General features: G+C 40.4%; 1 protein-coding gene across 1 annotated transcript in view; it reads right to left on the reverse strand.

Annotated features, from left to right (window-relative positions):
• The window catches only part of TNIP3 (TNFAIP3 interacting protein 3), a gene marked incomplete at both ends in the record, with an annotated part of 47,614 nt that extends 33,226 nt beyond the window's left edge, over positions 1–14,388 (reverse strand). The window contains 3 exon segments of the mRNA XM_081999601.1: positions 4,857–4,992; positions 13,899–13,984; positions 14,269–14,388. Coding sequence (XP_081855727.1) covers positions 4,857–4,992; positions 13,899–13,984; positions 14,269–14,388 — 342 coding nt within the window.
• Positions 14,389–15,151: the final 763 nt, after the last annotated feature.

The following is a 15,151-nucleotide window of genomic DNA, read 5'->3' on the forward strand; positions in this document are numbered from 1 at the left end:
GCTCCTTTCTTTCTCCCCATTCATAGTCACATACTTAGCCTATGAACCACTACCCTTCGCATTCATGGGTTTTATGCATGCTACAGGTAATGGCGACAGAAGAGAATTGGACATGTATTTTTCAAAACTCATGAGGTGACTCTGATTATTATGACAGATGGTACCTGTTTTATTTTTCATTTTTGTTCACAGCTGTCTTGTATTACTTAAAAGACTGGAGTGAAAGGGGAAACATCCTCTTTTATGGCAATCAGTCTGAGCATACTCAGGGAAGAAAGTTTCAGATACTTTGGAGTGTGGCTGCCAGGAATGCCTGGCAGGGAGCTGGGAGCCAGAAGCTCCTGTAGACAGACTGCTGTGAGGAGCAGGAATAAGCCAGTCAGCTACCAGGTATGGAAAAAGCTTCCCAGGAAGCAAATGAGACCAGGCAGGATTTGCTGCCCCTCAGAAGCTCACCAAATTAACTTACAAGTGGCAACATACAACCCTGGCTGCAAGGGCAAAGCGGGCTGAATTGCTTAGAAACCTTTATTAATTTGTATTCTATTTCTATGATATTCTGTAATTTTTATTAGTAGCAGCTTTGAGGTTGTTTTTTTCCCCCTATTTAAAAATGAGAATTATTTTAGTTTGTATTCTAGGAAGACTTGACCTTTCTGAGTGTAAAAACCTTTTACTCATCTTTGGGAAGCTTGCAATGGGAGAAAAATCAAATCCTTGGAGCTGTGGCCAACACTGAATCCTCTCACAAGCATCAGCACCACAAGAAGATAAAAGTTCTCATTTTCAGAGTGCTGGATCTTTATTCTGTGAAAGGCTTCTGTTACGGTATTACAAAATAAGCACTCAAAAATTAATCAAAGCCACTTGTCACTTCTGAAAATTCCATCTGTTCAGTAACTGCAGTGAAACCAAGAACCATTAAAGCACTTGATTCAAGTAAAAGCGAATCTTTCCTTGATGATGACAAAATGGTAAAATCATCCTCTTTTTTTTTTTTTTCCCCCAATTCCTAGTCAATCACATATCTGCTGTGAGGTTTGTTGGGGGTTTTGTTTGGGTTTTTATTTATTGTACTGTTCAGTTGCAAAATTGTAGAAGCTAGATATACTCTGAGATCACTTGGGTTAAAATTTGGTGGCTCCTGGGTAGCCTTCTGTTTGCTTGCATTTTGCTTGAGGTTTGCTTTTGACTTTATTTCTGAAAACGTTATTATGCCATCAGTGCTTGCTACAATACTCACTGGAACCCCTTTTCTCATTCTGGTGCACATGGTGAAATGGTAAAAATTGAGAGATTTTAGTTGAAGGATAAAATCAGCGCTTAAATCAGAAAAAGAATCTACCTCTTCCTGTCTAAATGTGGTCCACGTGCTTCACGCAGAGAAGTGTGCTAGAAAGGGATTTTCCCTTAAGTATGTCAGCCTCAACCTTTTGTGCTGTTCAATTAGGTAGTCACTCTGACAGAAAAATATGTGCAGATGCAAATGCGTGCCTTAATACGTGCGGACCAGATAAAATTAGAGCAAAATATGGTTTCAGAGCTATTAAAACATAGCACAGGCTTCTGTTTCAGGATTCTCTTTATCCACTGTTTTCCATCATCACCAATGAGACTAACCATAAGGGCATGGCTACTCAAGTACCTAAGCATTTGCAAACTCAGGCCTGATGATGAAAATCCCAGCTTCATGGAACAGTAATTGAATGACAATTTGCAACTGTAGCAAACAGACTATTTTAAGTTTTACAACATAGTGGTTGCAAGTACAGATAGCCCTTAAATGATTTTTTTTTCTTTCTCACTTCACACCCAAAACAGTTTAGGTGCTTGAAAGTTTATTGGGGTTTTTTGTACCTATTGATCCCATAAAATATATTACCTCTGTCAACTTTACTTTATGTTGACACACTGCTAATTATTTTAGTTGCTATTCTTCACTTCCTATTTGACACTTTTATGCACCCTCATCTCCTCCAGAAAACATCCTTCTTGTGTGTAAAATCTTGATGAAGCCCTAAATATGCTGAAAACACTCTGCAGGAGTACTTTTTAATAATATTTGCATTTTGATGCATAATTTTTAGTCTAGCTTATTCCAGTTGAATGTAACCAGCTTTATGCTTAAATTTGAAAAAGAAGCTGCTTTTTTGTGGTAAGAAATTTGTTTCTTTGATTTCTTATATTAAAATAGCAAATTGCTTGATCCTTTTGGCCTTCAGTTTCCCTCTCTATAGAAGCCAGAATAAAGAACACTTTCCTTCCTGAGGCATGTTTTGAGAGCAGGCATTTTCACATGCTATGGCCTCTGCAGTACTGGAACTTGCAATCCTCCTCGCTCACATCCACTCCTGCATGTCGCAGCAGTAAGTGATGTTACAGAAGACAGGGGGAATAGATAAGTAGATGTGAATTAGAAATTATCAACTGTTCTAATCAGTAAAAGATTTCATCATGTGTTTCCCTTTTTTGGTCAAGGGCTCTAGCAAAAGTAAACACATTTCATTAAACTGAAAAGAGCTTAAATCAGTGTAAAATAATGATGCCACACTAAGGTCTCACCTCTCATTTCAGCTTAACAATTAAAAAAATCCCAGACAGTTTGCTCGCCTAGACAAACTACACAGTCTCTCAAGTCCCTTATATTAGACCAATGAACCATATGGGAGTGTCAGGGACCCGAGTACACCAACAGGCTCCAATTGCTGTGACCTGCTTGTAAGGATGTTTCTCTAATCTCCTCCCTCTTTTCACTCTCCCCGGGGTGGGGGACATAGCATCATGACAAGCTGCAATTAAAGTACTACAGATAAAGGAATCGTAGGCTGAAGGATGTGCTGAGAATCAGTTCATTCTGCAGACTTACATTTTCTCTCTCAAAAATACTTGCCTTTACAACCACGATAATATTATATATTTTTATGGAAAAAAATCCTGGTAAAAAAGCAAATTTGTTTACAAACATTTCCAGATAACAGTCTCAAAAGCAATTTAAGCTCAGAAGGAAATGTCGTTTTGCAGCGTGCAATTTATACTCTTCACTCCAGAAAAAAAAAATTACAGAATAAAAATGACGTGCTGGCTCTGCCAAATAATTTCTTGATGAATGACCAACACTATGGGGAAGGGTATATTTTTGTTTCATTAACTTTTTCCTAATTCCTAAATATAGAATTTTCCCCTCATTTTAAGTCTAAATCAGCATTTCATTCCACAAACTGACATTTTCTGCAGTTTTCTTAATACCGTTTTATAACCTTCATAATGGAAAGTATACTAGGTTTGTTAAAAATACTACCCCCTTTTCCAAAACACACAATCTGATACATGTACTCCTAACATCTTACACTGAGGGTGTTATAACTTATCATCACAACTGTCAAGATGTCACTCACTTGAAGTCCAAGACAATAACCAGCCAAGCGAGAAGCTGTTTGATTTAGAAGTATAAATAAGTCAGTATATTTCTACTGCAGAAATATCATAAACCCTCCTCCTTTAACCTATGAAAAACACAAACACTCATCTTTCATAGGCAAACAAGTGCTATAAATGCAAAAAGCTTAAAAAGACCACAGATGAAATACTGCCATAGTATTCTCTGTGAAGTGCCGAAGCACTCCACAGAAACCGTTGAGGTGAAAATATCCTTTCTTTCTCCTCCCCACACCCCCCAAATCCTTTCCTACATCTCCTTCTGTTGGAGGGAGGCTAATATGGGGGACCAGGTGTTTCCACAGACCAGTTGTGGCTTGCTGTTTTGCCCTGTAATTTCGTAGCTCAATGCTACTTGATTCTGCACTGACTTCTGTTTCACCATGCTTATTGCTCCCCTGGGGCCGGAAATCCCCATTCCTCCCTGTGGCTTCTATCTCACCATTTCTAATCCCACTAGTCTGACTCTGTGGCGTCTCTTTAGGCTCAGCTCAGCTTCATGCCCCAAGGTCATGAGTCATTTTGGAGATGGCGGTTTACATGTGAAAGGAGCTATGTGTAATTTCAGATTTCATAGAAGAGAGTCATCTCTCCTTTACCTCCGCATCAATTTCCTGCATCACGCCTTGGGGCGCAGCCTTCAGAGGTTTCCCTCCCCTCCCGCCCTGTAGAGGAGTCACACAGGCAGGTAAGTGTGTCATCCCTGCATCCATGCAGGTGGATGGCATTCATGGCTTAATCACTCCTCTCCACACCTCTCACTCCTCCCTTTCACAGTTTCCAGAAAGCAGGAATTTCTTTTTATCCTACTACTGCACAATAAAAAGCAGCTTGCTATTTCAGGGGAGAGGAGGGAAACCGAAAGGGAAACCTAGAACAAGTTTCTGTCATGCTTGTTAACTGCTGCTTCACTGCAAGCAAAGACAACCACCTTAACAGGTGACTTAGAGTTTTCTGTTTGTAATACCACAGAAGCGTGGGTTTGAATAATTGGTTTTCCTCTTATTTCTTCCTATTTATCTAAAAGCCTTTCTGACACTCCCAAAGATCTGTCTCCCACACCTCTGCTCATCCTCAGTTAAATCGGAACTACCAAACGCAACAACCTAAAGAAATACCAGTGCTCTTGGGGTATACAGTTTTGTGGATCTGTGTTATCCAAAAGGCACAGCTGGCTACGAAGGCTGGCACTTTGGATAATCAGTGGCTTTAGCTGACCTTTTAAAGCACTATAAAACATATCTTCTCACTCATTCTTCCTCATAACAGAAAGTAGCTGTGTCAGGAAAAAAAAAAGTGTAGCAAGTTCATTGCATCATTTCAGAAATCAAAAAATTTCATGCATAATCAAGTAACCCACGGAACGACCCCTGAATGTTCTTTCCCGGCAGATAAACATTGCAAAAGCAGACTGCATTTACCTTAAGGGAACACGAAGTTCTCTGAGGGTTCAGACTCTCTTGGGCAATAGGTTTGGGATCCTCGCACAACTGGTAAGTGTTATTCTTCTCTATCAGGTTCCTTATTTCAACATCAAGCTCTTTACTTTCACACCTGCTTAGAAAAAAAAATAGCAGTGTTAAACTTTACACCAAAACTTGAAGCACAGAGAAAGTAAATTTGTCAGCTGTCTTCTGAATGTGACAACGCAGACAGCAGAGCCAGCCCTGCACCAAGATCCTGCTACCTTCCATCATGGTACACAGTCAGAGCACACTAAAGCAGTGTCACACAGGCAATCTCCAAGTGCTTTGTGGCAGAAACTTGTTTAAAAATCTTTAAACAAGCAGTCTTTATGAATTTTACTACCTTGTGTCTACAAAAGTCAAATCAGCCCTCCTGGGGATTATATGAAAACTGTCATGTGCCCTCAAACCCACCCATCCGCAGTTTCAAGAATTTTATGTTCAACTTTAACAAAATGCAATCAAAATAGTTAAACTGGGTTTGAACTCAAAAACTAGGTGCTCAGTTCACGAAGTTTTTTTGATGGCACATTTCGATTTCTGTAACACTTCATAATAGCTACCTGACATGCATTTTCAATTTTTTTTTCCTGAAAGTTCCTTTTAAAAAGATTCATAGCTTGTAAAAATTCCTCTGTTGTGAACACTAAAGTGATACTTGTTTGGTGGGAAAATTCTTTTCTTTCAGTATCTCTGCTAAGGACACACAGGACTTAAGTGCACTTAAGGGCTTGCCACAACTTCAGAGAACTAACTAGCAATTCAGACTGATTCACCGGATACACCGTAACAGTGGAATGTGACTTCCAGAGAACGGACCAAGGCATAATTAAAACAAACTCCTAAAAGCCCTAGACCCAACCCAAGTTCTCAAGAAATACTCATGTCTTTTGCAAGCTCAGACCTTCATTTCCTAATCAGCTTAAACCAACTCTAAATATAAGTAATGCATGACCAGAAAGCAAACTGTAAGGCTCAAAGGTATTGCCAACCTGTTATAGCAAGATTATGTCTTGATTTAGACAGAAAATACTAAATTCTTCATTTGAACTACCAGAAAAACTGAAAGCAGTAAGAATTTATCAGTTATATTTTTTGCAGTTTAGACAGGCAATCAGCAGGGATCACACTGCAGGTTCTGAGGATACGCTTGAAAGGCAATTGATAAAATTATCCAACAAACCAACCCATCTATCCTAATCATAAGAGTAAATAAGTGTGGCGAATTTCATGCTGATAACATAAAATGATTCACTTTATTCTCGATATTTACAACACAGAGACTATAATAGAAATGTATTTTCATTAAGTATGAATGCAAAATCTTTTGCAGAGATACTACAATAAAACACCACCAGCAGCAAATAAGGACAAGTAAAACTCAAGAGCTTTACTTTGACTTGCTGCCTAGTAGTTGAACAAGCTGGAATTTCATGGCAGTTTCAGAGCTTCATGGTAGGAACAAGAGATTTGGATGTGTTTTGAGAGCTAGACCTATGGCATAGGAATATAGGACTTTTACACAAAGAATCAAGACCAGGGGTTTTCAGCGCTGGAAGGTCCTGAAGTATTAGAACACATCACATGATTTTTCTTCTCTGCAGAAAGATACTTCTTCATACTAACCTTTTGCTTTTTTTTTCTTAAACCAAACCAATATAGCAGCTACTGTAAGTTCAAAGAAACAGAGTACCCAACTGAAGAGAGCATTGTCTTTTGTTAGACCACTTTAACTGGCCATAACTCCCTTTCAAAGCCATGACGATTAAGAGAAAGACCTTCTCAATGCATATTTAATGCACCTCGCCGTGGTGCAGCAGGCTGCAGCTGCACTGAACGCTCATGGCAGTTTTCAAAGCCTCAGCTGTGCATGAGTGGCAGGTAAGCCCCAGCAGCACGGGTGCCACGTGGCAGCTCATGAAGAAAACTACAGAAGGAAAACAGCAAACCTTGTGAAAGAAATCCAGCCCTTTGCTGTCTCGCTAAATATTGTGAAATCCTGGATAGACCGGTGTGAATGGCACTTTCTCTTTTTAAGCAATTCTGCGCTAAGGTTCCCAGACAATAAACGCTCAGGCAGCAGCATGACCAAGCACTCTGCTTATAGCCTTCATTTTTAATCAGCCACATAATGCAAACTCTGAAGCATAAGTAGCAACACTCCTTTTCTCTCAAATGCACTTCCCTGGAAAACAGCATCTTGAGCTTATTTGGACTCCCATACCTGACCCAGCCTGAGATTGCTTTGTGTAACAGAATTGGATATACGCTGTGCAGAGCAGTTGGTGCTTTTGAGGATGCTCAGAAGAATCGAAAAGCCACAGCACAGCAGCAGTCGCTCATAGTGCAGTTTTAGGAAAAGTGCGTGAAATTCTATTTACATAGTAAGGGAGAAATTATTGCTCCAGCCTCCTTAGGGCCCCTAGAAATATGGCAAAAGGAAGGGAGAGGTTAAGTAAAGCGAGGTGAAACATTACTGAGCAGTATTGAGGGATTTCGGACAGAGCTGCTAAAACCACAGGCCAGCATTTTCAGACTGAGCTTTCAAAACTTCAGTTTTTTATATCTGTGCTTAGGCAACCAACCAAAGGCAGGCTAGTTGCTCTCCTCTTTCCTTGCTCCACATGCCTCCTGTGTGAAATTAGTAGAGCAACCAGCTTACCACTTAGCCAAAAGAAAAAACTCTGGCCTACAAGTGGCTTCTGGTAAAGGGTGTTTTGCTCATTGCCCGGAGTTGCAGTCACACATCCTGCACCAGCTGCAGCAAAGCCAGATAGAGTTTAACTCCTCTACAGCCCCTGCCACCTTCCACCTTCACTACCCCTCTACTGCAAATTACCATCCTCAACTGGCAGCACAACCCACTCACCTGGCTTAGTCAAAGAAGTCAGGGTTTCTTAAACTCTTTTAAGTCAAATAAAGCAGCTTAGACTAAAACAACAGTTCAAAATAAAGGAGCAATGTCTAGGTGCAGTCCTGGGGACAGTAAAAGATGCACAGCAATCTCTGGCAGGAGTGCAGCAGCAAGTATTTAAGCAGGCTGCACTCGTCTCTGCTGCTTTCAGCCACAGTGAGATGAGATGTGTGACCACAGCCTCCTGAGATCAGAGCGTGAATCAAACTGGGAAATACCCCATAAAGATGGTGCGTTGGCTTTAAATATTTATTTTCAGCCAGGAAGTGTTCATTCCTCTGCTCTGCTCCCCACAGTTTGTCTGACACTGTGGCTATAAATGATGTTCACCTCTAGCTGCTCCCACCCTGTGTCTCTGCATTCTCCTTTCTGGGCTTAGGAATACCTGGGCACGAGCAGGAACCAGCAGTGTCTGAGTAAAAGAAAGGGAACCGCAAAAGACTCAAATCCCTACAAGTTGATTGCTGCTCTGTAATGTCCATGTGTTTCAACATCATCACGAAAGTCAGAAAATTACTCCATTGACTGGATTTCTCAGTGCATTTGGTTTTTCCTCGGTTTTTAGACTAAGGTCTTCTGATCAGAAACTATTAGTCTGCTTATCTGTATTTTAATACTAGCCACTTTGATAATTGAAAGGATATATTTATTGTGATGTAAAATGCTAATCATATCTGGTGTCTAGATCCATTTTACAGTCCAGACATTCAGAGTACACAGATGATCTGAGTGCCTGAATATATCTTCAAGATATTGCTTGGTGATTAGGAGCTACGCCAGAACAAGAAAGTTCTTGATGATGACCTGAGATTCCCCTGGTGAGCTCTAGAGGGTACACAGCATTTAGCTTCTGCAGAAAGCAATTTTTTCAAGACTACTTTTGGTTTTGTGAAGTTCACAGGTACGTTTCTGCACCATTCGTACCCTTCTGTTCTATGCTGTTGCCAACATTGTCGAAAATTAGGTATTTCACATGGAAGCAGAACCTACAGATGTAATGAAGGAAGCTGGTCTCCCAGCATAAGTTTTAACCGGTTGCAGGTAAAGGAGAGCACCCAACCTTACTCATAATTTCCATGTCATATCTGAAACATAATAGTCAAAATCCTTCTAGCCATGTCCTCCAAGAATAAGAAATTAGGTCTGTTCTCCCTGGTTTGCAAGTTGCCATATCCACGCCAGATTCTCCTAACTGCCTTTTAGACGGTACATCTTTGCGCTATTTCAATCAACTTGTTGTAATTATTTATAAATGGTTGCATACTTTGTACAGCAATTCAGTTTTTCAGCTGGGAGCCAGAACAAAAACTGTGCCCAGCACATGCTTTGTAAGTGAATGGGATTGAAATTCCTATGCAGATTGATGCCATCCAGCTAAATAAACCATGTTGGTCTGTATGTCCTCACAGGGTTAGTCAATGAAGTTGCACATGCATAGGCACTTATTTTTATTAAATTATGCATGTAACTGAGCCAGAGTAAAACCTATATTTGGCCCAAAATATCCCTAAAGCCAAAATATGATGGCACCAGAAAGGAAGTGTGAGGTGTGGGCACCAGTGGCTTCTAATAGCATCAAGGGCACTCCTTGCAGTCCATCCTTTCCCGGTCAGGAGAAGAAGCAGGAGACAGAACAACTCCCATTAATACATGCTTTCATAATGGAGCAGCAACCAGTTCAGCTCCTGATGGCTTGCCCCATGTTCCTTCGATAAGCCATGTGCTTTGGGCTTGTAGCAGCATAGATTGATGGCCAAGAAATACATGTTTATGAAATAACCGCGTACAAGCCCCATGGTGAGTTGCAGCTCTGCAGCTGGTACTCTTTTGTGAGCTCTTGAGTCTCCCTGGTTTTCACTGGAAACTGGCATTATTACTTACTAACAGCAGTTATGTGGCAACAACGGACATACCTACAACAAGTCCCAAGGCATTTATTGTAAAATATTAATACCGAAGGCATATAACTCTATTTGAAATAATAATTTCAAGGCTGATGTGCTGGGGTCATTCTCCTGTGATTGGTGAAAGCACAAATACACACCATAATTGTGAAAAAAGGTTTTAAGCCAGGATTTATAGCCAGACGCCAACACCGCGGAGTCATATTTTGACGGGAAATGAATTCCAGAGTCTAGAGGTTAAACACATGCTTCGTCCCCTTGGGTGGGCATTTGGGACATAGGATTCTTGCTTGGCTAAGCCTAAGGAGCAAATCCATGGAAAGAAATAAATTTCTGCATTTGAATTATGGAGGATGAACTGGAATTAAAAAACATGGCCAATTTCAAAGCAAACCATTTCAGCTAATATTTCCCCTATTTATGATAACGCACTTCATTTCAGAAAAAGGCCTTTAGAATATGGGAGAGAATGAGACCTCAATTACAGAATATTTAATCTAATTTGTACTAGAAATAGACTTAAAATAGAAATAAAATTAGGCATATAATTCTTTAAAATGACAGTTTATCTGTAGAACTGGCCTATCCTTTTATATTCCATATGATTTTACAGGATTTTTTCTCTCAGTTCAGTTTTTTAGAATTCTTAAGATTTTTTTCATATAAATACATTGGGATTTTCATACTAAAATCTTATCGAGTCAAGACTAAATGACAAAGAATTTCTGGTCCAACAAGCAATGGGGAGAACAAAATTTTGCCAAGAAAACAAAAAGACTTTTGTTACAGAAAAAAACATTTGCAGCCTCATGAGCTCTTATAAGTTTAGTAGATTCTGAGCTGATAGAGAATAGTTACAATGTGGTGCAGTTCCCTAAGGATCAGTGGTGATATTCCAGTACTCAACACCCAAAAAGCAGATCTCCGCTCAGAGTTTAGGCTTGGGGATTTGAGCCAGATCTCTTGAAATTGAGTTCCACTAGCTCTACATTCAACCTCACACGTACCACTATAAAAAACAATTTATTGGGCATAAAGCATACTGCACTGGTACAAACACAAAAAGAACATCTGCCTTTGATGATTATGAGGATATACTTAAAAAGAAAGTTTTTCACGTAAAATGCAACACATTATTTCTAATTATTTCCAATTTAATTTTTTAACTCAAGTGTCACAAAAAAAAAATTCACCCGGTATTTCAAAAGCGTAGCTGGAAAGCCAACCACCAGCAGCAATTGAGATCCACCTAGCAGAACTGCATTGTCTTCAGAGTGAGATGTCCCAGATGTTGTGAAAAAGGTTGCTCGGAAGGTATGTGTGAGATCTGAAGTAATCTCACTCCAGCCCCAAGAAGACAGTTCCATAAGGCAAGGTATATGATAGGGGTTAAAACATGTACGTACGGCAACTATAGCAGAGAAACCGCTTAAACTTTCGCTCAAATCTAATGTAGCCAAAACATCTGCCTATCACCCCATAAACGTCCCTACACTTCTGTTCCCTTTACAACGAAGGAATGGAGCTTTTAAGGCACTTTTAATAGCCAGCAGCTGTTTGGCTGTCAAATGCCACATCTGGAGAAGCTGTGTGCTGTTAATGTGAACAGAAACAATTATTCTTTAATAGTTTTGCTTAATTTTCAGAATTACACAAATCACAGCAACAGAAGAGGTACATGTTCTTAATGGAAACACATCTGGTTTCTCTCAAAATAAGCTAAAAAAAAAAAAAAAGGCCCAGTGATTAATTGAAGCTACACCTAGAATCTGACCCGTCTCAGTAAAGAGAGAAGTAAAGCTACTGATGTACAGGCACTTAGTGTCTCCCAGATTTTGACTATTCCCCTCAACAAATATGCAACATGCAAGAAGATGACAACTAGCTGATTTGCGTTAAATGGCATGTTACTTATCACACAGTGCAGCTCCCCTCTGTGCCTGGAGCTTCCTGTCCTTTGGGACTGAGTTTCAATGCTGCCACCTCAATTCTGTACATACAGCCTGTTCGTCAGGAAAATAACATCATTCCCCTTTCACTTGGATCTTCTGCTTAATTATACTACCAAGACCATCATTGAATTTCTTCCTGATGGACAGCATTTGGGCTGAGTTCAAGCCTCAGGAAAGCCAATTAAATTATTTTCACCAACTTTCAGGGGCTTTAAATGAGCCATGAGCGAGTTACAGATGACTGTCTGGAGAAGCAGTAAATGGAGCACTGTCACCCAGACTCATCATCCAGGACTCATGTAGCTCCATGTGGATCACTAGTGAAAAGGGAATTGAAGTTTTGCCATGAAAATCAATCAAATGGAAAGCTCGGCCAAGCAGAGACACTATTAGTGTGTGCTTTCTGAGCAGATGAATTCCCCCACTGAAATGCACACATGCAGAAAGCTGGTGGGAGATGGCAGGAAAGCGTTGAAAGAACTGAAAACTAAGAGTTAAAAATCAAGAAAGGAGACAAATCTAGAAGTTTTCAAGTGCTTGCTCTTTTCCTATGAAGACCAAAGATCAATAGCTAGAACACCTTGAACCCCCTTTTAGAACACTCTCCTAGCCTCAGTAGGTGCCTTTTTGAAATGGTTCCCCTCCCACAGCCCTTTCTGGACTGGCTGCTTGCCCCACAGATACAGCTTGATGGGCTGCTCACTCCACAGACATAGTTTCAACACCACAAGTCTATTCAGATCTCACATGTACTCATTTCTGTGGAAAGCTGTGATTCTGATGCAATTACATGGTTGACATTTTTAACTTTTATGTTACACCCCTATTCTTTCTTTTCTCAAATCAGGCATCACCACAAACAGAACAAGACCTATGCTCAGCCCATCTTGCCGCCTAGTTCGGCCTTGGCCAGGATGTGGATACATCACCAACACCTTATTGACCTGGGCTCACAGCTGGGCTGCACCCTTGGAAGAAAGCAAGTCCATGATTCATTTGGGTCAGTGTCTCCCACACAGACCTGAGATATTTTCAGTGAACAGCGCAAGCAGAATAAACAGATGAACACCATTTGGAAATGCAGCCAGGAAATTTAACATACAGTAGCTGAGGACAACCAGCTCTGTTAAGTCAAGCCAGCTTCCTGCCTGTGGTAGCTGTTAGGCAGCCAAGCTGAAAGGCAGAGGAAGCTCACTGCATGGCTGTCTGTATCGCAGGTCCAGGGCTTGAACTGCCAGCGACTGGCATACGGCTTCACCAAGGATGCCATTGCCAGACGGGAACCTGGTGCCTCCCTTCATAGAGATAGGCTGGAGTCAAAATACACTGGCAGCAGCTCACAATTTCTTAAATAAATGGTAAATGCTAGTCCGGAAAGGGATTTCAAATCCAGTTATTTTACAACAAAATAACCTGGGAAAAAATGCGAAGAAAAAAAATTGGAAGGAAAGGAAAAAACGGGAAGAAGGAAGGGTAGGGTATTATTCCCTAAGCTTCCCCAAACAACCTACAGTTACCTTAAAACAATCTTTCTTTTTATCTTTCCCTCAAATCTACACACTATACTTAATACTTTTTAAAGCTACCTTTTAATCATTCTCAGATATCTCAAATTTATTCTTTGCTAGAGGTTGTCTTGCTGAATACAGCAGTATTCACTGAAGTACTCAGCACTGTTAATTTTCTTAAAGCTCCTTATTACTCACTGACAGTCTTAGAAAGGTGTTGCCATCACAGCCCCATTAGAGGCTATAACAACAATGTGTCCTCTTTATCTCTATATTCTACAGTACAACTGCCATTATCAGTAGAACTAACATTAGTTCATGAAGAAGCAGGTGCCCAAAGAGGCTGTGAAATCTCAATACTCGGATATATTTGAAACTCACCTAGACAGGTCCTCAGTCACCTGACCTAACTAGCCCTGTTTTCAGCAGGAGGTCAGTCCAGGTGACCTCCAGAGGTCCCTTCTAACCTACACTATTCTCTATCATTTAGCTCTTCTCAGTACAGAAAATTTCCATATTTCATTTATTTAAACAGAACAGATACAGATCTCCGCAAGACAGATTAAAGCAGAAAAAAGAAAGTATTACCCTGAGAAGATAAATTGATTGACATATGCAGGAAACACCCAACTATATATTTCCAATAATGTAATGTAAATTAATTTGAAAAAAATAAAAATAAAGTAAGTTTCTCCATGTAAAATTAAGAGAGTTAATACCTTTCCATCTCAACACACTGATGGGCACACAATTCTAGATGATCCTCTGCATCTTTATTCTTCCTTTTGAGCTGCTCACAGTGAATCTATTAGAAACAGGGAGGGAAAAAAGCAGACTTTAAGGGGAAATAAAAAGATGAACAATCTAGGAAGAAGAATGTACATACACAATTACAACGAGAAGAGATAACCGTGTCTTGCCTGCACTTCTGTCTTCCTCTTCATATACCATAAATGGCTGGCAGGCAAGCAAGCCAGGAACTTACTTCCTCCTTCCCAGCATCATTCTCTCAAGTCCACCACTCTGTCAGGGACAGTTTTGCAAGGGCAGGAGCAGTAACAGTCTCTGGCTGTGGTGGCAAGAACCTACCCAAGGAGCAAAGCTGTCAGCAGTCACAGGAACATTGGAAGTGTTGCAAAAAAAGCTTTTATTATTCATCCTAAAAGAATCAGTTATCTTAAATACTCTAGAGTTCAAGTATGTCCTCATATTGACCAGAAAATTCATACACATCATGGAAGTATCCAGTAAACCTACTCCTCCAAATTTAAGAGAATTTGAGTAATGAGTCTGATCTAGATCACTTGGAGAAGGAAGAAAAGGAGCCCTGTGCGTTATTGTGCGCAAGTACGCTGCTCAAGAACTATACAAGCTCCTAACAAGCTTCCCTCTGGTCACAGCCAGCTACTTTCCAGCACTGCATTTCCAATCAGAAAGGAGAGAAGAAAAAAGTCACCCCTCCCAGAGAAAAGGACATGCATCACACTAACAGTAAGCAGCCCACATTTAGATATTCCCTTTCACTCCAAACAGGGGAAAAAAGCAAGCTTTTTTCATTTTATGATGTACCACTACCCTCTCTATCACAAGTGGGAGAACAGATGGTACAAAGAGTGAGCCAACGCCACCTCACCCAAAGAAGTCATTCTGCTCCTGTGCTGCAGGCTGGTAACAGCCCTGGGTATGTTTCTTCAGGCTATGCGGGACATCTCTAGTTCATCAGAAAAGGAGCCCAGAAGTCTTATTCTTCTCTTTAGATCAAAAGGAGAAACGATAGCATCATAGTTGCTGGAATTGGAAGACTGGCAGGTTTCCTAACACCTATTATAAGGACAACAATGTGACTGACCACTGAAATAAAGTGGGGAGCTATTGAGAGCAAAACCCGCTATTTATAAGCAAGTAAGTTTTCAATTACAAGTGACTCTCTTTATTGGTAACATCAACTTAATGTGAAACCACAGCTGAACAT

This window comes from Phaethon aethereus (assembly GCF_964289735.1).
Source record: "Phaethon aethereus genome assembly, chromosome: 4".
Classification (NCBI taxonomy): Eukaryota; Metazoa; Chordata; class Aves; order Phaethontiformes; family Phaethontidae; genus Phaethon; species Phaethon aethereus.